At 51.4% G+C, this 25,507-nt stretch overlaps 1 protein-coding gene across 1 annotated transcript in view; it reads right to left on the minus strand.

Moving 5' to 3' along the window:
- The window catches only part of LOC111826336 (cadherin-23-like), a 172,592-nt gene extending 161,766 nt beyond the window's left edge, over positions 1 to 10,826 (minus strand). The window contains exons 1-2 of the mRNA XM_023755136.1: positions 10,760 to 10,826; positions 5,738 to 5,815 (exon numbers count right to left, since the gene is read on the minus strand). Of these exons, the coding sequence (XP_023610904.1) occupies positions 5,738 to 5,815; positions 10,760 to 10,826 (145 nt within the window). The remainder of the gene's footprint in view (positions 1 to 5,737; positions 5,816 to 10,759) is intronic.
- Positions 10,827 to 25,507: the final 14,681 nt, after the last annotated feature.

Genomic DNA, 25,507 nt, shown 5'->3' on the forward strand with positions numbered 1-25,507 from the left:
GATCACAGTGCAGAGACAGATAGTCCAAGACTTTGCCGTACAATCAAGACTTTGAGCACTGGTGAAATGTGGTGGGGCAGGGGGGGGAGCCTTCCCCACCCCTTATTCAAAAACCCCCCCCCCCCCCCCCCCGCACATGCTCACCAACTCCAGACTCCATTCCTGTCCTCAAGGCACCCGAACCCCAGATGCAAGCTGGGCATGAGGCTGAGCCCTGAGGACACAGATATGGCCCTGGCTGCCTGGAAGCATTCACAGAGCAACAGGGAGGCAGATGAGCAACAGAGTCACAACGGCACTGCAGCTGGGACTAACAGAGAGGGAAGGAAGCCAAGGAAGCCGCACTTGAACCCGCCTGGAGAGCCGCCGAGGTGGTGGCCTCTGACCTGACTGCCCAGCACAGGCTCATCCGCCGTGTTCCAGTGGCAGGAGCGGCTCCTGCAAAGGCTGAGAGGTCAGAACCCGCCTCTCCTGCCCAAGGAACTCAAGGAGACCAGCATGGCTGGCGTGGAGCGCTCCCGGGGGGAGGGCAGTGGGGAGGTGTGAGAGCAGCAGGGCCAGGACTGCAAACAGCCTTCACGCCATTTAGGAACGCTGCTTTTGTTCCGAGAGGGATGGGGGACTCGAGCAGACCTGATTACAGGCTCTGTCCCAGGCTGTAAAGAACCACTCGATCACTCAGCTGCTCTGGCGAGAACAGGCTACTGCAGACCATTAGGGAGCTGCCGGGGTAACCCAAGCTTGGACCCTGGGGGTAGCTGAGGAAGGGGTGGGAAGTGAGAAGGTTCTGGAAATATCTTGAAGCTAGAGCCACAGGACATCAGATGAACTGGATGAGAGGTGAAGGGGAAGAGTCAGGGATGACCCCAAGCTTCTGGCCTGAGCAACTGGAAGGATAGAGGTGCAACTACCTGAGATGGCACAGGCTGCAGGGGCAGCAGGTGTTTTGGGGGGAGGATCAGGACTCAGCTTCAGACACACTGAGGCGGAGAGCCCTTAGACATCCCGGTGGAAATGGTGAGGAGAGGTGGGTACACGAGTCTGGAATCTCCTCTGCGAGGAGGCCCAGGCAGAAGGCAGCCATCCCAGCGTCGTCAGCATAGAGACCGTACCCGACGCCCTGAGACTAGAGATCACATGGGAGTGAGAACATGAAGAATAGATAGAGGAGCTGGGCCGGGCCTGCCAATGCAAAGAAATCCAGGAGATGTGGAGCCTGTGTTCCAGGAGAAGGAACAGCCAGAGGGGTGACATCTGGAGGAGACAAAGATCATCTCTGAAAGGTCACAAGGCCCGAGAACTAGCCACTGCACTAGCCACAGGGGTCACTGGTGATGACATGAGCGATATGGTGGCGAGTCTGGAGTGGAATCGGGAGGCAACCTGGAGGCAGCACCTTTGCAGCCCCTGTCTTTCACCCTAAAGGTGCCATGTGGCCATTCACTGCTGACAGCCAGGGCCAAGGTGTAGGCAACGCCAACGAGCCGGACCAGACACCGAGTCCTTGTTCTGCCCTTGCTCTGCCCCACCCAAGCCAGGCTCTGCTGCCAACGACTGATGTGCACGTCTGGAGCAAGACACCCAGGGACAAGGGGGCCCTGAGCGTTAACAGCCCAGGGTGGTGGGAGGACAGAGCTACTTAATGACTTCATTTTGCTGCTGTCTCCCCTGGCTGGGAGATGGTCTTCAGAAAGAACATCACGCAGAGGGAATTGGAACCTGAGATAGGTGAGGAGATAGTAACAGAACAAGCAGCCTCCGCGAGGGTTTCAGATGGCCGCGCTGTGCCCTCCCATTCTGCTCCTGGGCACGGGGCCACGGCCCGCTGTCAGGATGGACGTCCTGTTCTTTAACCCGGAGAGCAGTCACAGAAACTACATACTGACTCAGATGAACTCTACCTCCGATTCGTAAAAGGAATCTTAAAAATGAACTAATTACAACACTGAGGACACTGCCTTGAGCACTCAGTAAACATCATAATAATACTAGAGCCTCAGTGCACAACATTCGTGCACTGGTGGGGGGGGCCCTCAGCCCAGCCTGCACCCTTTCACAGTCCAGGACCCCTCGGGGCCGGCAGTTGGACATCCCCTGAGGGGTCCTTAGCGCTGCCGCGGAGGCGGGAGAAGCTCCTGCCACCGCCTCTGCGCTCACCAGCTGTGAGCCCGCCCCCTGTGGGAGCGCACTGACCACCAGTGGGTAGCTCTGGCATTGAGCATCTGCCCCCTGGTGGTCAGTGCGTGTCATAGTGAACGGTCATTCCGCCGTTTGGTTGATTTGCATATTAGGATTTTATTATATAGGATATTCTCCACATATATATTGTACATCATATGTTCTGTTGTTATTTTTCTAGAAGGCTTCAGTGATCATTCAATGGGCAGGAGTGCCAGGGAGACAGGTTTCATATGAGTATCAGGAAGAACTTTTCGTTCTCAGAACTAACCCACAAAAAGGAGCTGCCTTGTAAGATGATGACTCCCCACCACTGGGTGTCCAGGCAGAAGGGGATGATCGGCCCCAGAGCTGGGAGTCTGGCCTGCCCACAGCACTGACTGCCTCCTCCCGTGAGCTGACATTTTCTGACTGGCGTGGGCTATGCCGCTGGCCATTGGTATTGACCACCCCACTGGACCCAGCTCATCCATGTGCTTGTCTGTCCCCCCTGCAAGCCCATGGCTGGCAGGGCAGCCCTTCCAGCCATCCCTGGCCACACACAGCCTATCCTTTCTGTAACAACAAAACCTTCCAGGTGCGGAGTTAACAGTATCATGTGCAAATACACCAATAATCCAGAGATGGGGCTCCTCCATCCCCATTTTGCAGATTGGAACACTGAGCTTTAGAAAGCAAAGGGTTAGTGAGAGCCAAATCTCAAAGTCGCGTCTCTAGGCCACCCCATTCCACATGGCAGGCAAAAGACCAGTCCCCTGGACAAGATGCTTCAACCCTCACTCTCACCCTGGCCACTGCCGGTCAGAGGCCTGCACCCTGCCACGTCCACGTGAGTCCACATCCACGCTATGAATGGCCCAGGGCCATCCATGTAGCTGACAGCACTCAGTGGAGTTCTCCAGGCCTGTCTCATCTAAGGATCCAGAGACATTTGGGGCCAGCTGGGCCGCGAAGACCAAGACCAATGAGTCCATCTTTTCAATGCCCTCTCACTGGTGAGATGGGAAGGTAGAGGCCCAGAAAGGGGCAGTGCTGTGCCCAAGGCCACACAGCAGGGAACAGAAGAAACCAGGCTCATGACTTTCAGGCCAGAGCTGCGCTGCCCTCTGCTTATACAAAAAGAAGGGAGGGGCCAGGAGGCTGCTGGGCCAGCTCAGGACCCAGCTCCTGCTCAGAGAGATGAGCAGAGCTGTCTTCCAGCTCACTGAGTCCTCTCTCTCTCCCACAGCCCCCTAGAGTCATGATCGACCCCCACTGCACAGACGGACGTCATGCTGCTACTGCCAAGTGTAGCCTTCATGGGCTGAGTCCTGGGAGTCGCTCCTGGAGGCCGATCGATGCCGGCATTTGCAGAAGACAATCCAGAGCCTGAGTCAAAGGTGCTAGATCGGGGCCTGCTGGGGGCTTCCTTGTCACTGTCAGCGCTGGCCAAACAACGTCCACCCCACTCCACCCATCACCTTCCCTGCACCACGGGCCTCTGAGGACCCCACCTTCAAGCCTGGGCAGGGCAATGTGGAGTCACAGACCAGGTGATGAAGCCGGCACGGCTCACCTGAGAGGGGCCTTCACCTCCCCTGGCCAGCAGCTCTGGCCGGTCAGTGGCTGGCCACACCTCTGCCTCAGTGACCCACCTGTCCTAAGTATATTCTCTCCACAACAAAGGGCTCTCCAGGAGGATGAGGTTAAAAAACAAAATACTTAAGAAAATCAGCCACAGGAAATAGTGTGTGAAGGAATGAGAAGGGACTCTTTCAGAACTCTACTCAACTGTCACCGCCTCCCAAAAACCTCTTCCGCAGCCTCCCACCTCTGCCCTACCCCCGAGACACCACCCCTCCTCCTTCAATCACTCACTGGGACTTAGCCACATACCCAGCTCAGCCCCTATTGCCCATGACACCAATTTCTTTAGCCCTCTCTGGGCCCACGGAACCCAGGTCTGGCACCTATCTATCTGATGAACTGATGAATGAACCGAAAAAGGGAGAGCCCCTATAGTGACAAATGCTGCTCACATTCACTTGGCCACCTACACACGTGTGCTGGGTGCCTACTCTGCTGGCTCCGTGCCAGCCCCTGCCAGGCCTGAGTGTGGGGAGGAGCCACAGATGAATCCAGGAGCCCACAGACATCCCCGATCCAAGCCAGAGGGGAGGAAACAGCTCAACAAGGTCTCCAAGGGGCTAGCACGAACCTTCTCCAGCCTCCAGAAGTGGGCAAAACCTCTGGAAGAACATTCCAGAGAGGCAGGCAACCACTTCTCTAGGTAGCCCTTCAAACACCCAGATCCCCAAACCTGAGTCCCCAGATTCAGCCTCACAGTGGCATCCATGGAGGCTGCTAGTTACCAAAGGAGTGACCGCAGAGGCCCCCCCCTAACCCCCGTCCCTAGAAATGAACCGTTCCTGGGCCACGGGGATCATCCCCACAGCAGTCGGAAACACTCCTGCTACCTGCTGTGCCCAGCACCCACCTGCAGAAAAGCTCTATGAGGGAGAGTGGAAGGCAAGGCCTCCTCAGGGGCTGTGCGCATGCCCCCAGACAGCAGGGGAAGTCTGGGGCCCCCTAAGGCTCCCCACTTCAAGCACCTGCATTTGGTTTTATAGAAAAGTGTTTTAAATTACCTATTAGGTAAATATCTTAACACCCCTCCACTCTCCAAGTCACCTGCTTCGTTTCTAAGTACAAATGATGCGCCAGACGGATGGGCCATGCTGACCCCTTGTACGCAGCTCCTGGCACATAACTCCACCCGCGTAAGAAGCCCCAGATTACAGGCATTTTCCCTGAAATGACACCTCTGAGAACGAGAGGACGGGGGAGAGGGTGTTGCGGAGGTGGGCGGGACCTTTCCAGGCACTGTGTTTGCACAATGCTCACAGGAAAGACTGCCTGCCTGTCAGAACAGCTGCAAGACACTTCATTCCATTCAGTTCCCATTTCCTGAGAGACTTCTGGGTCCCCAGAGCTGAACTAAGGCCATGGGGCTGTGCATGCAGATCCCCAGCTACAGGTGTAGGAGCCAGGTCCTCAGGAGGGGGCCCATGAGGACGGACCAGGGTGATGAGGTGGCAAGCTGGGGGGTTGGGGGGAGGCAAGGGGTGAACACCAGGATGCTTACGATCACCTACTAAATAGTTCTTTTTTTTTTTCTAATGACAAAAACAGGCATACTCAATGCAGGAAATACAGTAATCCCAGAAAAGCTCAAAAGGCTACAAAACAAAGTCTGCAACAGCTTCCATCTTCAAATTTTCACAAGAAAGAGGAAAATAACCATTTTGTAGGACAAAACTCATGCAGAAGCGAAAGTCAAGCAACTTGGGCTCAGTATGCTAGCCTCTCTGATACTTAGAATCCCCCTCTGTTGGAATGAGCCACCATGGGAAGTGCTGAGTGCCCCAAGCAGAAGCCCTAGGAACGCCCATCAGGGATGCCATGGAGGAGGCTCCAATAATGGGTGGAAGGTGGTCTCAGGCTCTAAGATCACCTTCACTTGTGGGAAAGGAGCCCACCTCATGCCACCCAGATGCCCACCAGCCCTGGGTCAACTCACCCACAGGCGTGTCCTCGCTGATCAGCAGGTACGTGTCGAAGAAGTGGTTGATAAAGAAGGGCAGCCGGTTCACCTGGCCTGGAAGTCAGAGGACAAGAGCGTCAGTCAAGTACCCGTCTGCCAGCTTCCTGCATTCTCCAAGGGGACACAGAGGGGCTGGGCTGCAGTGGGCACTGCACTGTCCACTGCCATGGCCGCCTTCCTCAAGGCAAACGGACCCTCAGCGAGGCCACCAGCTATGGTGGCTATCGAGCCCTGGTCCACAGTGAGCTGTGCTGAAGTGTAAAATGCACACAGGGTTTCAAAGACTTTGTAAGAAAAGTGAGTGTAAAATGCCTCATTCATCTTCTATATTGATTACGTGTTGAACTGATCGCATTATGGATATATCGGGTTAAGATATATTATTAAAACGAATTTCACCTGTTTCTTTTCTAATGCAGCTCCTGGAAAATGTTAAATCACACACCTAACTCGCATTGTATTTCTAGTGGGCAGCCCAGCTCCAGACCAGATGGGATGTGAGCTGGCAAGGACAAGGGCGGTCTGCTTTGCTGACTGCCACAACCCTGGTGCCCAGGAAAGGGTGTGGCATCCAGAGGCCCTCTGTAAATGATGACAATAATAGTAGTAGTAGAAGTAGTGATGATGATGATGATGATGATGATGATGATGATGATGATGGCTGCCATCTATGGACCCCATCTCTGTACCAGTCACTATACCGTCTCCACCAATCCTCGTGGTATGGTGGGTGCCATCATAGCCCCATTTTTCTGTTGTGGAAACGAGGCTTAGGGGGGATACATATGAACTAGCCCAGAGTCGTGCAGTTAGTAAGCGGCAGGCTGCTTGGAAACCCTGGGCAGTTAAGCCTGTAGGACTCTGTGACACCTGAGAGTGGGGCTGGTACCAGAAGGGGTCAGGGTGATACTGCATGGCCTGAGGAATTTCACATCCACAAAGAGCCCCCCATACCACAATCCCCCCCCCACACACAGAAACTCCCTGAGGCTGGCTTCACCTGTCCCCTTCGCATGGCCCTCCACAGTGTGGCACCATAAGGAATATATTTGGTGTCGGTCCCAGTTTCCGGCACAGATTCCCAAAACCCTTGGAAGTTCCGAAGGGACGGGATGTCTTGTTAGTCATAAGGCAGTCCTTTGACCACAGCTGAGTTTATGCCATTGAGGTGACTTGGGTGGAGCCTCTGGGTAGCCCCAAGATGGGGCTGGACACGAGCATGTGCCAACGTGGCAGCGCCTAGACAGGGCACAGCGCCTAGACAGGGCACAGAGCTCCGAACCTCGTCCTGTGCATGTCTTCCACCTGGGGCTCCGGAGCTGTGCCTTTAGATTAAACCAGGAAATGGAAGTGGGGGGTTTCCCTGAGGTCTGTGGGTCGTCCTGGATAACTGAACCCAAGGAAAGGTCATGGGAACCTCCGATTTAGAGCCAGTTGTGAAAAGCGCAGGGGGCCTGGGACTTGTGACAGGCCCCTGAGAGGGGCCTCAACCTTAAATCTGTGGAAGCTGATGCGGACGTCAGGTAGTTGGTGTCAAAACTAAATGGTGAGACCTTCCGTGGATGTGCAGAGAACTGGGTGTTGGTGTTGGAGAACAGCCAGAGGAGGCAGTGAGGGCGCTTCCCTCGGCCTCTGCCGACCAGGGAGCTGATCCTTCTCACAGGGCCCACGCAGTGCAGCACCTGCCATAGCAGCTCCTGGGTGTCCAGGCGCCCTGGATGTGGGCAGGGGTGCCGCCCTCGCTCCCTCACCTCTGCTGACGTGGGCTGCCTCAGAGCTTGGGCCAGGCTCAAGAACGCTGAGGCCGACTCACAGAAGGCTGGAGTCAAGGGGGCCCTTCCCCCTCCTGCCTCCCTGAGCCTCTGTCCCATGCCTCAGTTTACGCACGTGTAAAACAGTGATAATAATAGGACTTACATCATGGCTGCCCCGAGATTAAATGAGATTACATACATAAAGCGCTTAACGCCATGCCCCAGCACACAGCAAGCACTCGGTAAGTGGTAGCTATTACTAATATTGGTATTAATAACAGGGCCGTCTGCTCGGCCAGGGGAATGCTTTGGATCCCTGTGGGGGCCTTGGACTGAGCAAAGGTAGAAGGCTCAGGGGTGCCCAGAGATTTCGGGGCGGGCTTGGGCTGGTGGGGGAGGGGAACCAGCGAGGAAAAGATCGCCTGCAGCAGCATCGGTTCATTTTTAAATTTGATCTTACAGGACCTGCCGATAATCAGCCGCTGAGAGCTCTGCACGGGCAGCTGGGCAGAGCGCAGGGGACATGCATCGCCTGCCACATACCAAGCAGGGCTCGTGTTCTTGGAATAGGCCGGCCACCCTCGGAGGCCTGGCGGGTGGCCTTGAGCTGCCAGCGTGGCACCTGGGGACTGGGAGGGGCTGCTGGGGGGGGGGCATGCTGGCAGGCCGCTCGTTCTTGTAAAGACCACGTTTCAGGCACAAAGGCTGTGTCCTCCAGAGGCAAAACCACTGCCTCGGGAGCTTTGAGGCCCCCGGGGGTGGGAGTGTGCATGGGCATATGTGCTGATGTCAGGTGAGGCCCGCAGCCCCACGTTAGGGGCCCTCAGGCCCAGTGCCCAGAGACTGCCTCCGTGACCCAGCGATGCAGCGATGCTCCCTGGCCCCGCCAGCAAGAAGGGGCAAGGAGGCCTGTCCAGGCCTTCGCTCTGGCCTCCCCTACAGGCCCACGGGTGCAGAATAAGAAGTGCCTGGGAGCACACAGGCCAGAGGAGAGAAGGGTAAGAAGGCGACAGGCTGACAAGGGGGGCTGACATCTAGGGGGCATCTGTCCCTGAGCCTGACCCACCTCTGACCACCAGGGATGGGAGAAGAAATCAGCTGGGCCGTGGGGTCAGCTGGGAAGAAAGGGGAGGCCCTGGGGTGCAGTCTGGGGGACAAGGCGAGTGCTCGGGGTTGGGGGCAGGTGTCAAAAGGGCACGGTGAGAAGATGGTGCCCTTCGGTCCCTAAGGTCAGCCCCCGCCCACCATGCCGAAGGAGTGCTGGCTGTTTCAGGTGGGGCCCAGGAGGAGGGGCTGTGCCCACGATGCCAGGCAGGCTAGACCACAGGCTGGCTGGTTTTGCCAGAGACCTGCTGGGTGGCCCCAGGCACTTACTTCACTTCTGCTTTCTGAGTCCCATTTCGCTCCCCTTAGGAAAAGGTACAGCTGATATGAAAGAGCTCTCACTTACTTAGCACAGAACATGTGCCAGGCATCACGCTAAGTGCTGGATATGCGTGGTAACTCCTCTGACCATTTTACAACCAAGGAGCAGAGTCCTACTGCCCCTCCTGTTCACAGAGAAGTGAAGAAGCTTGCCGCGGGACCCTGGGAGCAGCAGGTGGGACCCGGGAGTCCTGGCTCTGTGCTGCTGCCTCGTGCCCACTGAGGGCGCATCTGGTGCTCAGGCACACGCCACCTCGACTGGGGAAGGCAGCTGGGCTCTCAGCACCTGTTTCATTTTACATAGATGCTGGGGGGTTACATATATGCTGGGGGGTTACATATGTGCTGGGGGTTTACATATATGTTGGGGAGATTTTGCATATGTGTTGGGGGATTTTACATATATGCTGGGGTTACTTAGATGCTGGGGGGTTACATATGTGCTGGGAGGGCATGAGTGTCCAAGGTCACAGGAGGCTGAGGAAAGGGTCCTGATTGCCACCTTCTAGCAAACCCAGAGGGTACCCCCCAGTAAGGTCTCCCCGGGGGGAGTAGGCAGGGGAGGGTGTATCTTGATAAAAGCCCCTGTGAAGGATCAGAGACCTGCATGGAAGCGCAGCTGAACCCTCGACTGAGTGACCTGGGCCAGCTGCTTCTCAAAGCATCAGTTTCTCCCCTGGAAAGTGGGCCCACAGTTGAGAGGGTCTGAGACCCCTTCCAGCTCCACCCGGAGAGTCTCTGTGACTGTGCCATAACCTGGCTGCCGGGATGGGAGTGAGCTCCCCATCGCAGGAGCATTCCAGCAGAAATCCCTCCAAGCCCGGAGGCCAGGAGAGGGGACCATCAGGGGACTTCCAGGCATCAGGATGCCAGTGTCACCCCAACAAGCTTGAGGCTGTGGCTTCCTCCAGAGGCGCCCGGCTCCCTAGAGTGGGAGAAGGAGCTGGCCTCCCTCAGGAATGTGTTTGCCTGTCGCCAGGCACACCGTGCCCACAGCTCTTCCCCAAGGACACCCTGGCCCCCAGGGACATGGTGCCAGCTGTGCCTGCTGTCCTGGCCTTCCTTCAGATCAGACCAGAGCTGTTTGTACTGGGGGCCAGGACAGGCAAATGCCCTGGCCTCCTCGGTGGACACTACCGCTGGCCCTGACCCGGGAAGAGGGGAAGGAGGGCTGGTCCTCCAGGCAGAGAGAAGAGGCCCCTCACCTCCACGCCTTTGCTCAGGCGGTCCCCACCTGCAGGAGTCCCTTCTTCCCGCTCCCCTATTTTAAAACTCAGTCCTTAAAGTGCAGAGTAAGTGTCTCCCTTCTGGCTGAGTGTCGGCTATCCCCGCAGGCCCGATTAATCTTTCCTTCAGACGGGCTCCTCTGTCCTTTATTCCCACTCTCTTCACCTGCAGCAGAGTAAAGCCTCGCGTTGTCTAGTAAATCCGCTAGGCTCTGAACTCCTTGAGAACGAGTCGTTTCTTCCACGCCCCAGAGTTGGTCGCAGGTGACACACACAGTAGGTGCTCAAAAGACAGCTGGAAAACTGAGTAGACTGGGCTGAAGAAGGACGGTTCATGGTCACAGATGCCTCCTTCCCTTAAAGCTCAAGTATTTCTCAAGGCTCCTCCCACCGCCTCCAGTGGCCCAGGCCCTGGGGATGGGTATTTTCAGCCCTGAGAGTGCTGCAGAGCAACCCAGGCCCAGGGAGGGAAGTGTGTACCCAGTCACACTGCAAGGCGGGATTCCTGCCCCAAAGCGCCAACCCCACACCGGCCCCCACACCCTGCAGCCCTGGCTTCCCATGCCTGCTGTGGGGGAAAGGACTAAACTTACCCCAGCATCCAGAGATCAGCACAAACAGCCACACCACGTGGCAGCTGGTGGCAACGTGGCACCTCATGGCTCCTGGGGACACAAGAAGGAGGGCGTGAGAAGCGGCCTAGTGGTGGGGGGCCTGTTCTTCAAGGCCCTCTAGCACCTCCCGCCCCTGCAGCTCCAGGGAGAAGGGAAAAGAGGGAGTCAACTCAAATAGGGGCGGGGGCAGGAGTGGGGACTCGGAAAAGAAGAGAGGGTCTGCGTCATTGATTTTATCATGGTCCAACCCTGGGTGTAACACGGCGGCCTGAGCGTGACTGGGCTGGGGTGGGGGCACATGCCCTCCTTGCCCTTGGGGGTGGCTGCTCAGCCATGGGTGAGGCTCAGCAGTGGACACAAGTGTGGGATCCTGGCATGTTCTGGGCTCAGTGGGTGGAAGGAGGAGCTGCCGCCTCCATCCTCCAGGGCAGCATCCGGGTGAGTGATGGAGCCTGGTTAGTTTGGGGACGGGCTGGGAGGTGGGTGCTGGGCAGGAAGACAGGCATCTATGAGGGGCTTGTCAGGCCCACTGCCCTGCCTCTCTCCAGCCTAAGAGCCTGGCAAGCATGTTTTTTCTTGTTGTGTGTAGTTTTTTAAATATCCACCATGTCACCCCAAAACATTAGTTCCGAAAGGGGGCAGCAAGTTAGGGGTCCAAAAGGCACAGGGAGGAAAGATGACCTGCCCAGGACTCACAGGAAATCTGTGGGAAGCTGGAGCTGAAACTGTGGGGGCTCAGAGCGCAGCGCCAGGGAGATCTGGGGCCCACCTACCGCAGGCTCAGCAAGGCAGGTCCCAGGTCTAAGAGTGGCGGGCAGGGTGGGCTGCTCCTCCCCACCCCGCAGAGGCTCAGGAGCCGGCCTCCCTGGAGACCAGCCGGGACAAGGGGCGGGGCCTGCTCCTCAGCTGGTTCTCCCTGCCTCCTCTGAACCGTCAGCCCTGCGGGTGCAGGAACCTGGCCCAGCACCTCTGTATCCGCTGCAGGGCCTACCCAAGGGCCCGCACGGCATCCTGCAGGGAGCACATGCTGGGCGCCTTGCCTGGGTGGATTTACCGTCCCTGCTCCACAGGCAGGGTCTGGAGGCTGAGAGCCATTTAACAATTTGCTCAGAGACCCCCAACTAGTGAGTGGGGTTCGGCATCTGGACCCAAGTTGACATGCCACCTCCCTCCTCAGTAAGGGATCAGGAAGGACATGGGGAGGGGAAGGGAGCTGAAGGGAAGGAGTTTTTTGGAGATTCTTCCACATCCCGGCAAGATGTAGGGACAAGAGGTTCAGGAAAGGCCAGGGGCAGATCCCTTATTCCACACGTGGAGTGGTCTCTCCCCCAGCGGAGTGGACAGCGCAGTGACCCCACCAGGTGGTTCCGGACCCACACAACATGCAGTGGCCCGCGGCACCTTCGTTTCCCTTCTAATACTGTACTTACAATGTCCCAATCACTAGGTCTGAAGCGGTCATTGGAAGAGTAAAAGATTCTAGGGCAGGGGTGGGCAACCCCTGGCACGCGTGCCAAACATGGCACGCCAGTAACTTTTGCTGGCACGGGAAACCCTCTCTTATAATCTTCCATTTACAATTTTTTCTTAATATTGACTTTTTTTTTATTTTTCAGATAAATTCAGTGTAGGTGCATCTTAGATAAATAAGTAATTTTACATAACAAGTTATCTTAAAGACCATAGACATGGATTGACGAGAGAGGGGAAGAGCAATTTCTATGCCTCTGCCTTAACTCTCCCTGCCTTCCTAGATCCGACCAGTGTTTTGGTTTCATCCACATACGCTTGTGAATCTTTGTTCTCAGTGATGAATTTTGTTAAGTCTCGTAATAGGAGTAGCCTGACGGATGAAAGTAGTAGCTCGTGCATATCTCTGAAGGTCACGAAATATAAACCTGATGTAAAATCTCTGTCATCAGTGATGCAGCAGCAAAAGTCCCACTGATAATATCAAACCGAGTCATAAAGTTTTCTGTTGGGCTATCAGTGTACATGTATACATTAAAAAATAAATGTATTTTTCATCATCATATACTGTGTTTTTGTCGCTCGAATGAATTTCATTATTTCTTCAAGGTTCTTCACATACGTACACCTTAAGAGATATCAAGTAGGCGTAACATGTTCTCAAAAAATTAGGGTTGGCACGCAGAAGAATTTTGAGTCAGAGATTTTGCTGGTTTTGGCACGCACTCACAAAAAGGTTGCCCACCCCTGTTCTAGGGTGTATTTATATAAAGACAAATGCCCCCACCATCGCTTTGCATTCCTGCCCCCTGCCCCACTCCCATGAGTTTCCGAATGTCAACAGCCTATCCCAAGGTACAAACCACAGTCTACAGGGCCCCGGCAGGGGCTATAAATGAGGGAGACTTTGGGGTGGGGAAGGTGGCTGGGGACACTGGCCTTTCCGAGGCCACATGCTCTGTCAAAAGTGGCAGCTGGAAATCCGGCTTTTTATATGAATTCAATTTTTAAATGTTAACAAATAATTCCGTTTTGGTGAGCCAAACGTGACTGGTTTGATGGCCAGCATGGCAGGTCGGGCCTGGCATGCTTCCTCCAGGCCTTGCTGTGCACCCAGGCAAGTATGTTCAATTACACACGTGTCCAGAGCGCGGTGGCTGCTGTTCAGCTTTAGAATAATGGACTCACCACGCACAAAAGCAACTTGCTTTTCTCATGTCATAAATTTCACAGAAAACCCTCCGGGTCAACATTGCTATATCTACCTCCTTCTTTTTTTTTGTTGTTCTCCTCACCTGAGGATATTTTTTACATTGCTTTTCTGGAGAGAGCAAAAGGGATGTAGGGAGGGAGACGGAGAGAGAGAGAGAAACATCGATGTGAGAGAGACACGTCGACTGGTTGCCTCCCACATGCACCCTGACCTGGGGGCAGAGGGAGTGAACCAGCAACCCAGGTACATGCCCTTGACTGGGAATTGAACCCGCAACCCTTCAGTGCACAGGCTGGTGCTCTAACCATTTAGCAACACCAGCCAGGGCATCTACCTCCTTCTTTTCAGAGCTAAATAATAGTTCCTAGTGTGATGTACCGCACTGGAGACATCTCCTACTGCTGGGCACTTGGAAGTTTCCAGGTTCCTGCCACCACAGACAACACCACAGTGAATATCTCTGCGTAAAATGGCATTGAGACTTTGATAGCTCTTTTTTCCCCTCCTAACTTTTTTATTGAAAGGAGGCTTTGGTTTTCATTTATTAATGTTTAAAATAATTTTTATTTTTCAATTACAGTTAACATGCAGTATATTAGTTTCAGGTGTACGGTGCAGTGACTGGACATTTATATAACTTACAAAGCGATCATCCTGATAACCGTAGTACCCAGGGACCTGGGTGGCTCCTAAACCTGGTTCAAGGACTCATAACGCTGACATTTCCTGAGCACATATTACATACCAGGCACTGTGAGGCACTGTGACGCACGGAGTAGTCTACGAGCTAGGACTCAGAGAGGTTAAATAACTGTCCAAGGTCACATAGCTAATCAGCGGTCAAGTCTGGATTTGAACCCCATTCTGAGCCAGGCCTGGCCACACTGTACATGTCTGCTCTGACGTTTTGCTGTGGGCCAGGCACTGTGCTAGACACCAGAGCTCAGAAGAAAACTGAAGGCCTGCCATGGGGCTGACAGTCCGGGAAAGACCAGCACAGACAGTGTACCAGCAGGTGAGCAAGTCTGACAGAGTATTAGGGCGAATGAGTGCAAAGAGAGGAAAGGAGCAGGGCGAGAGTGGTCTGACTGTCATGAAAGGTGACAAATAAACAAACTCTTGAGGAATCAGAAAAGTGAGCCATGTGGATCTCTGGGAGAACTCCTTCCAAGCAGAGGGGACAGCCCGTGCAAAGGCCCTGGGGCAAGAGTAGGCTAGCGTGCATGAGGAACAGAGGAGCCAGAACAGTTGGAACGGGGTGCGCGGTGGGGAGAGTTGCAGGAAATGAGGACGGAGAGACAACAGGCCCATGATGGCCACTGGAAACCACTGATGTGCATTAACGGGGAGTCATGGTCTTCAGACAGCCAGGAGCGATATGAATGAGTCACGTGTAAGGGAGCTCGCTGGCTGCCGTGTCGAGGACTCACTGGAGGGGGCAAGGGCAGAAGCAGGCAGGCAGGTGGAGAGGCTACCACAGTGATGTGAGCCAGTGATGACTGGTGGCTGTAGCCAGGGACATGGGCACATGGTGTGGGGTCTGGCAGATTCTGGGCATATTTCAAGGTAGATCTGAGAGAGTTTCCTGTTGAAGAGGATGTGGCTGTGCTAAGAAAGAACCAAGCCTGAGGGGTTTGGCCCCAGCACTTAGAAGAATGGAGCTGCCATTGACCAGGATGGGAGAAGGCTGCAGGTAGAACTGGCCCAGGGGCCAGATCAGAAGTTCAGTTCGGGACATGGTGACGTCAGGCCTGAGGTGGGGCTGGAGCCGTAAAGGTGGGCGTCATCAGCATGTGAGGGTTCTTAGAGCCTCCAGAGGGACAAGCGTCCCAAGCCGCCCACACCACGAAGTCTGAGAGCCAATCAGTATTTGAAAATTGTATGAAGAGCCTCAAAATGTGCACACCACTGTGGCCCATCCACTCCACCTCCGGGGTGGTGGCTGCAGAAATCCTATGCCTGCATGGACTCTAAGCCACAGAAATGTTCACTCCTGCATTAGTTATGACAGTGGAACGGCCCAGGCACCCGGCAGGGGCCTGGTTCGTGGTGGGACACCCACAGGAAGCAAACAGAGGCTTGTGGATGGATATGCACATGTGTGAATGGGGGGCAGGGGGTTCACCTACAGGGCTGTTCTGGGAAACTGATTTTCTCTGCGTGGTGAGGTACAGCTGATTTTACTCTCTGCATTTTCCAAATGCTCTATAATAAACAGCCAATGTTTTTACAATCAGAGGCCTAGCTTATGTCCACCTGACCAACACACTGCCAGCGTCCGGTGAACAGGTAACGGCTCTAACTAGAAAGTTCTTTCCTATACTCCGATGAAGTCCACAGTCCCAGGTTTGAATCCTGCAGGTAATGGAGGTCCCCAGTGGCCCCTGGCTAACCGCACCACTAGGCTGTTACCCAGATCCTTCTAAGGACAGGGAGCTCCCTCCCTCCCAGGCAGTGGGTCCCAGGCCGGGGGCCCTGCTCTCTGCCCTGTCCGCCCAGCCATGATCCCTTCCCACACGGAGAGCAGGAGGTGTGATTGTGCCCATCACCAGGAGGACTTCCCTGTGCTCCGCCCGTGAGGATCCACGGGCAGCACAATGGGTGAGAACAAGGCCTTGGAGATGAGGCCGTCTGAGGCGCAGCCCTGTACTGAGGGCTCTCCTTTCCCTGGGAGGACTAACAGTTTAACAGACAGGGTGCTCACCCAGCCAGTGTGGCTCTGTGCTTGAGTGCTGACCTATGAACCAGTAGATCACGGTTCAATTCCAGGTCAGGGCACATGCCCAGGCTGCAGGCTCGATTCCCCAATAGGGTGTGTGCAGGAGGCAGCCGATCAACGATTCTCTCCCATCATTGATGTTTCTATCTCTCTCTCCCTCTCCCTTCTCTCTGAAATCAATAAAAATGTATTTTAAAAAATAAGTAAATACAAGACAGTGTGCTCAAATGGTTATAGACACAACTGGGCTCTGAGCCCCTGCAGGTGATGTGCCCACAAGATGCCCACTGCCCAGCTGGGTCCCCAGCCCAACCTTGGAGGGCCCCTCCTTCCAGTCTCTACTCCTTTTCCCCAGGCTGGAGGAGGCCAGGTTCCTGCAAAGCCCCTCCTGATCCTCAGGGTTTGACCAAATGCTTCTGGACCAAACATAAGATGGAGCCCGTGGCAGGCTGGCTTCCTGGGCAGCTACTGGAAAGCGTGTCCCTTGCTCCTTCCAGAGCAGAGCACACTCCTCTCTTCTGGGAAACCAGACCATTCTGGGCCCAACCCCCAGGGCAAGACCCTCCCGGTCACTGTGTCCCACCTCTCCCTGCAGCCCAGCCAGGAGGCCCGGGGGCAGAGGGCGCACTCTGCCTGTGACAGGCAGTGCCAGCCATCCCAGCAAGCAAGGGGCAGGAAGGAACAGAGCTGGAGGGAGGGGAAGGTCAGGAGGGGACATCTGAGCAGCTTTTCCGTTCCTCAGGAGTGAGAGATTTTCACAGCAGGGTGCCACAATTTCGTTCGAACTATTATAAATTCCCATAAAATCAGATGCACTCAACTTTGAATAGAAATACAAAAATACACTGCAGAAATCAAATACAATTTGGGGATTATTCACCACCACTACACACAGAGAGGTTCATGCGTGCAAGGAGGCACCTGCAGACGACACCATTAGGGCCGCTAATGGACAAGCCCCTGTCAGCCACCAATGGCTGCGCCTCAAAGCCCACGTTCTATGGGCTGCTGGCTGGAGAGGCTGCTGTGATGGAAGGTCACTGAGAAGAGCCCAACCTGGAAGGAGGACAAAGACCACCGTGTGGCCATTCTGTTTTTAGGACCTCCTCTGGGTCCCTCCCTGAAGCTCCCATTGAGTGATGCCTGGGGGTGGGCAGGTAACCAGGCAGGGCCGGGAGGGATACAACCAGGAGGATGTCACAGTGCTCCAGCACCCTCCACAAGGGGCCTGGTGTCTCTGAGTTCCCTCAACCTATAATTTTTTTAAATCGTTCAGCAGAAGATATATTTTAATTTACTCTATTCTTTCTGGAAGTAATCCCGGCCAGGGTAAACAGCTATATGAGAGGGGTGTGCAGCAGGAAGTGAGTCTCCCTTCTAGACTAGCCCCACACCTCCTGCCCGGGGCAGCCCTCGAGGTACCGCTCCTGAAGTGCTGAGGTGCTGCATGCCTGAGTAAGGATGGGACATCTAGGCCTCTCCCTCTCCTCTTTAATAAGAAATCCCAATGTTATTCACTCTCCCCGCTCCTGGGTTTCCACGTGACAATATGTCCTGAGCAGTGTGCTGTTCCTGTGTACACAGCAGCCTCGCTCTTTTTAGCAGCTGCAGAGTGTCCTGCTACATGGGGAGACCACCATTTACTAACAAGTCCTCTGCTGATGGACATCTGGGTTGCTTTCAACCTTTTCCTTTGACAAATAAAGCCACGATGGAAGTCCTTCGTTACTATGTCTACATACACATATGACTGCATCGAGCAAGAGGAAATTTTCGTATTTTTCTAGCTGCTGACAAACTCCAAAGAGGGTGCATCAGGTCAGGTTCCCCCAACAATGATCTCTCTTCTTTTTTTAAGTTCCAGGAAAAGCAGCTGAGGCCCCTGATCCTGGACCCCTAGCTCATGAGAGAACAGAGGAAAATGGAGTTGATCAAGGCCAGCTTCCCGCCCCCCTCCCCTCCCCACCCACCAGCTACTCACCAGCGAGGTAATCGCTAGCAGAACTGCCTGGCTCTGGCACTTTGCTGAACTCTGCATCCCCCCTCACTGGGGTCCCTGCCAGCACCGCACCCTGTGTTCTCCCTTGTGCTTTGGCCAGTCGTTCTCTCCATCTGGAGCACCACCCAGCGCCATCTTTGAGGCAAATCTCTAATGCCACCTCTTCCATGAAGCCATCCTGGGTCCCTGCTGGAAGGGGGACCCTCAGCTCCCCTCAACCTTCCTAGAGTTTGGGAGGCAGCTACTCCAGCCATGTGGGTTAATTAGACATGCGCACACCATCCTTTTCCCAAATGACACCCTCAGCTCCTTGCAAGCAAAGTCCACTCTACCCCTTACAGCCATTTGCCCACTTGGCATCTCCTTTGGCTGTCTCTAACACTTAACGTGTCTGAAAGGGACTCAGGGTCTTCTCCAAAGAGGCTCCCGTCCCCGCCTTTCCCATCTCGCTAAGTTCACCTCCGTTGATACATTATGTTGATTAACTCAGTTAACGAACATCTTTCATGTGTCCAGTAATGTCTTTCCTCCTTTCCCGCTGGATTGCCATATCGCAGGTGACCCAATACTCCCTCAGCCTCAACCCGCTGGGTTCCTTCCCACTCCATGGCCGTCACTGCGGTTGATCAGATTATTGATCCCTTCACTTCACCCTGCACAGGATTATGCCCCTACACCCAGGCTGGGTCTCCTGGTGGGCAGAGCATGCGCTCCCACCCTGCACGCCGGGCTTGGCCATGTGACTCGCTTTCACCGGTGGATGCTTAGGCCCAACTCCACACGAGCAGGGGAGTGGCCCCTGGGTGAGGGGTTTGCCTTTGAGCGCCTGCCTTTCAACCTGAGACGAGCAGGCCCCAGGCAGAGGGAGCAGACTGAACCTACTCATGGCCCAGAATCAACATCAGATGTGCTCGCCTCCAGCTGACCCACAGACACATGAGTGAGAGGAAATGGTAAGTGTAGTGCTTGTTATGCAACTTTATTAGGACAATAGTTACTGATAATAACTCTATGAAGTATTATAACCCTATAAGAAAACATAGAGGGAAACCATCACATTAAATTTGGCGATAATTTCTTGGCTATAACACCAACAGCACATGCAATACAAAAGATAAATAAATTGTACTTCATTAAAATGAAAAACTTTTGCCTGGCCAGTGTGGCTTCATGGTTGAGCATCGACCCATGCACCAGGAGGTCACGGTTCGTTTCCCTGTCAGGGCACATGCCCCGGTAGTGGGCCGTATCCCCGGTGGAGGATGTGCAGGAGGCAGGCGATCGATATTTCTCTCTCATGGATGTTTCTATCTTACACTCCCTCTCCCTTCCTCTCTCCCTAAATCAATACAAACATATTTTAAAAAGTGAAAAACTTCTGTACATCAAAGAATACTATCAACACAGTAAAAAGCAACCCATAGATATATCTGCAAATCAAGTGTATAAAGAACTCCTAAAACAAAATAGAAAAACAAACAAAAAAAATCTTTCAAAAATGGGCAAAGGATTTGAAGAGACATCTCTTCAAAGAAGATATACAAATGGCCAAAAAGCACATGGAATGATGCTCAACGTTACTAGTTATTAGAGAAATGCAAGTCAAAATCACAATGAAATACCACTCCACACCCATAAGATGGCTATTATACAAAAAGAAAAGGAAACAAGTGCCGGAAAAATTGGAACCCTTGTGTATTGCTGGTAGGAATATAAAATAGGGCAGCCACTGTGGAAAACAGTGTGGTTTCTCCTCAAAAAATTAAGCATAGAATTGCCATATGATCCAGCAATTCCACTTTGGTATATCCACAGAAGAGTTGAAAACAGACTTGAACAGATATATTTGCACACCAATGGTTAGAGCAGCATTATTCACAATAACCAAAAGGTGGAAACAAGCCAAATGTCCATCAATGGACAAATGGGTAAATGACGTATAGTAGATGCCTACAATGAAATATATTTTAGCCTTAAAAAAAGAAATTCTGCCGCATGCTGCCACATGAATGAGCCCTGGTGGCGTTGTGCTAAGTGAGACAAGCCAGTCACAAAAGGACAAATACTGTACGATTCCATTTATAGGAATTACCCAGAGTCGTCAAATTCATAGAGTCAGAAAGCAGAACAGTGGTTACCAGGGTCTGGGGTAGGAGGGAATGGAGAGTTAGCGTTTAATGGGAATAGAGTTTCAGTTGGGAAGATGAAAAAGTTTTGAAGAAGGATGGTGGTTGCACAACAATGTGAATGTGCTTAAGGCCACTGAACTTAAAATAGTGAAAATGGTAGCTTGTGTTGTCTATTTTACTGCAATAAAAATGATTAAAATGGTAAGTTTTACATTTTGTAAATTTTGCCACTATATACATAAATTTAAACTAATACAAAAAATAAATGAAAAACAGGGCCATCACTGTTCTCAAGTTACTACTCAAAAAAAAAATTGATAAACCGTAAGTAAAGCAAATAACAGCAGGGCCAGCCCAATCAGAATGCGACCAGCAATGGCAAATCAGCCCATTTTCTCTGTTTATTATCAAGTAGACTCTTCGATATAGTGACAAGGATGGTCAACAGTGGCTCTATTGGATTTAACAGTACTCTAAATGACTCCAGCAAAAGTCCTGGAATTTTGACTGTCAGAATTTGCATCACCTACTCCAAGCATGTCAAACTCAAAGGCTAACATGGGCCAAATAAACGAGGCATGTGGCCCGTGAGCCTTGAGTTTGACATGCTTGACGTACTCAGCCCTAAACCAATGAAAGTGGCGACTACAGGAATGCGGTATGTGTTCATTGGCAGGTCTGAGTGGCATGCCAGTCTGAAGCCAGAGGTGAGTCAACTCATCTAAACCATATGGAGTCATTCAAGCAACCAAAAGAAAGAGATGAGTCCTTTTTGCCAGAAGTGTTACTGAGCAACAAAAACATATTGTCCCCTCTCTACTCTAAGGGAGAAAAGTTGGCATCAATAATATGAAAATAGAAGCTGCTGGATAACTTTATGTTGTAAGAGAGAAAAAATAAAAAGTAATGTGTGGGGGGGGGGGAATAAAGTAATAAGAATAAAATAATGTATTCATGTTTGTAAATGTATAATATAAACACTATATAAAATTAATATGTTTAGCCCTGACCAGTTTCAGTGGATAGAGCGTCAGCCTGCGAACAGAAGGGTCCCAGGTTCAATTCCCGTCAAGGGCATGTACCTTGGTTGCGGGCACATCCCCAGTAGCGGGCGTGCAGGAGGCAGCTGATTGATGTTTCTCTCTCATTGATGTTTCTAATTCTCTATCCCTCTCCCCTCCTTTCTGTAAAAAAAAAAAAAAAAAAAAAAAAAAATCAATAAAATATAAAAATATATAAATAAATAAAATTAATATGTTTAGCCTCATAAAAAAAAAGAAAGAAAGAAGATCACCCCAACCATCACGCACACAGGTGGCTCAGGCACCGCACTATAACCGCTATTTTGACACATTTCGGCTTAACCATGCCCTCCTCAGGGAGGCCTTCCCTAATCACTGGCATTACAGCTGATCGTCTTCATTTTGTTCCCACTGCACCGTTTTTGCCTCCCATGACTCTCAATACATTTTGTAGGCGCACTGTCATCTTTCGGTTGGCTGTCTGTCTGCCACCATTAGTTTGTTACAAGGGTTGGGGGGAGAGGTTAAGTTACGGGTGCTGACCCAGGGGAGAGGTCTGGCAGAGTGGGCTCCCTCTGAAGACCTTCTGTGCACAGCTCTCAAGATCCCCCTTCCCCTGCCTGCCTCCTCTAATGCAAGAAGTGGAACATGGCAACCGAAAGAGACCCTACACAAGCATGTCCAACTCACAGCCGGCGGGCCGCATGCCTATGCGACATGCTTGTTGTAGGGTCTCTTTCTGTTTTTGTTTTGTTTACTTTTTAATTTAAATTCTTTAATCCTCCTGCTTTTGAATCAGACTCCTCCATGTAGCAGTTTATTTGTGAAAATCTCCTCTAGCAGAGATGGTACAACTTTCTGGAGGCCATTTGGCACAATAAAGCCACAGCCTTAAACCACTCACACCCTTTGACTTAGCAATTCCACTGAGAGGAATTTTCCCTAAAGACATCATCAGAATCATGGCACAAACATTTGTTTTGAGGATGTTCGCAGCAGCCCTATTTATACCAGTAAAAGCAGGCAACTCGATAATCAATAGCAGAGGTTTATACGAGTAATTATGGCACATTCAGATAGCAGACTATTGGGGCAGCCATGGAAAATCATATTTTTCAGAGAACATTTTTTGACAAGCAAACATGTTCATGACAAGTTGTTAAAAAACACAAGCTGCAAGACTACACATAGTGTGTTCCCATGCTGGGAAAAAAATAAATTATATAGGTATATATCTGTATAGAGATCATTTAGCAACACATTTGTATCTTTATTATATCTCTGAATAGAGAGATAGGTGATTTTCTTTTATCTGTATTTTCTAAGTTAACAGCATTTGGTTACTAATAATATTTAAATAAAGTAGCAAGTACTGTATCTCATTTAAAACCAAACTAGTCGCCCTGACCAGTTTGGCTCAGTGGATAGAGCATCGGCCTGCGGACTGAAGGGTCCCAGGTTTGATTCCAGTCAAGGGCATGTACCTTGATTGCAGGCACATCCCCAGTAGGAGGTGTGCAGGAGGCAGCTGAACGATGTTTCTCTCCCATCAATGTTTCTAACTCTCTATCCCTCTCCCTTCCTCTCTGTAAAAAATCAATAAAATACATTTTAAAAAAAACCAAACTAGTCATCAATATGGCATGGTTCTGGCATACACATAGACACAGAGATCACAGAATAGAATTGAGAGTCCAGAAACCAAACTATGGTCAACTGATTTTCAACAAGGGTGCCATGACCATTCAACTGGGAAAAGGCAGTCTTTTTCCCAAATGGTATGGGGACAACTGGACAACCACATGTTAAAGAGTGAGGCTGGACCCTACCTCACTCCACATACAAAAATTAACTCAAAATGGATCACAGACCTAAATGGGAGAGCTAAAACTCTCAAAAGAAAAATAAGTGTGAATCTTTATGATTTGGGACTTGGCAATGTTTTCTTAGAGATGACACCAAAGCACAAGCAACACAAGAAAAGAATAGATGAATTGGACTTCAACATGTAAAACTTTTGTGTCTCAAAGGATTCTGTCAAGAAAGTAAACAAGCAACCCACAGAAATGGGAGCAAATATTTCCAAATGATACATCCGATCAGGGACTTATAGCTAGAATACATAAAGAACTCTTAAAACTCAATAGTAAAGAGACAACTCAATTTTAAAACTGGACAAAGGATCTGAATAGACATTTCTCCAAGGAAGTGCGCAAATGGCCAATAAGCACATGGAAAAAAATGTTCAGCATCATTAGTCATCAAGGAAATCAAAAACACAATGAGATACCACTTCACACTCTGTAGCAGAGTTATAATCAAAGAGACAGATAATAACAGTGCGGAGAGAATGTGGTGAAATGAAACCCGCCTTTCTTCGCTGCTGATGGGAATGTAAAGTGGTGCAGCTACTTTAAAATAGCCTGGCTGTTCCTCAAACAATTAAACAGAATTACCATATAACCCAGCAATTCCACTTCTAGGTATACACCTAAGAGAAATGAAAACATATGTCTGCACAGAAACTTAATGTCCATACAGCATTATTCACAATGGCCAAAAGGCAGAAACAACCCACATGTCCATCAATGGACAAATGGATAAGCAAATATGGTACAGTAAGTTCTCAATGAACATCATCAATAGATTCTGCGACTTTAGGGAAACATGGAACGAAACCAATTGATATAAATAGGAATTAAGTTCCTGTGGCATCTCATCAACATTGTAGGGAAATGACACTGAATGAAATGACCTTATTCGAGTATCTACCCTATATCCATACAATGGGATATTATTCAGGCATAAAAATGAAGTACTAATACATGCTACAACATGGATAAAACTTAAAAACTTCATGCTCAGTCAAAGAAGCCAGCCACTAGAGACCACATATTATATGAGTCCATTTATATGAAATGTCCAGAATAGGCAAACCAGAAAGTAGACTAGGGGCTGCTTAAGACTAGGAGCTTTAGAGGGTATGGGGTTTCTTCCTGACAGGATGAAAGTGGCCCAAAATACACTGTGGTGATGGTTGCTTTTTTCTGTGAATACGGTGGGCCCTGCATATCGATGGTTTCCGTAAATGCAGATTCAACAAACCAGTGAGAGGAAATAGTTGAAAAATATGTTACACTAGAGGCCTGTTGCATGAAGATTCGCACAATAGGCCTTCCTTCCCCTGGCTGCTGGCACCGGTTTTCCTCCAGCACCCAGGACCCAGGCCTTTGGTCCTGCCAAAGCGGAGAAGCCAAGCCTCTTCAGTCTTCAGTCTTCACTCCGGCCGGAGCCTTCAGTCATCACTCCTCGCCTCTGTATGCAAATTAACCGCCATCTTTGTTGGGTTAATTTGCATAGTCGCTCTGATTGGCTGGTGGGCATAGCGGAGTGACACCAATTTGCATGTTTCTCTTTTATTAGTGTAGATTGTTGCTGGCATGTACCATGTAGTCAGGCCTATGATGGTTGCATCTATACTAAACATGTACGATTTTTTTCTTACCATTCCCTAAACAATACATAGTAACAACTGTTTGCATAGCACTGGCATTGTATTTCACAGCATTTATGTTGTACTAGAGGCCCCATGCATGAAATTCGTGCAAGGGCCTTGGCCCCAACCCCCACCCACCGCCGCCATAGCCCGGGGTGGGGGGTGCCCCTGCTGCCTCTGGCACGGCCCCCACCCACTGCGGCTTCATCCGGAAGGAAGGACAACCGGAAAGACATCTGGTCTAATTAGCATATTACACTTTTATTATTATCTACACTAATATAAGAGAAACATGGTAATTAGCGTACGACCGCTACCCTTCCCATTTGCTAATCAGCATATCCTTATGCAAATTAACTGTCAGCCAAGATGGCGGCCGGCAGCCATGCACTGAAGCAAATAGGGAGGCTTGCTTGCTCCAGTGATGGCGAACTCCAACGTTCCCCGCCTGAATTGCCGGCCTCTTAGCTGCAACTCTAAGCAACTATGTTGCAAATATAGAAGCTAAACAAAACCCTAGAAACCGGCTTTCAGTCAGCCGGGCTTCAGCCAGCCTGACCGCAACATTGTATCAAATACAGAAGATAAAGGCCAGAACCTCCTTTCAGCAGCGAGGCCTCAAAGCTAAAGCTGGCCCAGAATAGAAAAAAAGAAAAAAGAAAAAAAGGAGCAGTTGGGA

This window comes from Myotis lucifugus, unplaced genomic scaffold (assembly GCF_000147115.1).
Source record: "Myotis lucifugus unplaced genomic scaffold, Myoluc2.0 scaffold_69, whole genome shotgun sequence".
NCBI lineage: Eukaryota > Metazoa > Chordata > Mammalia > Chiroptera > Vespertilionidae > Myotis > Myotis lucifugus.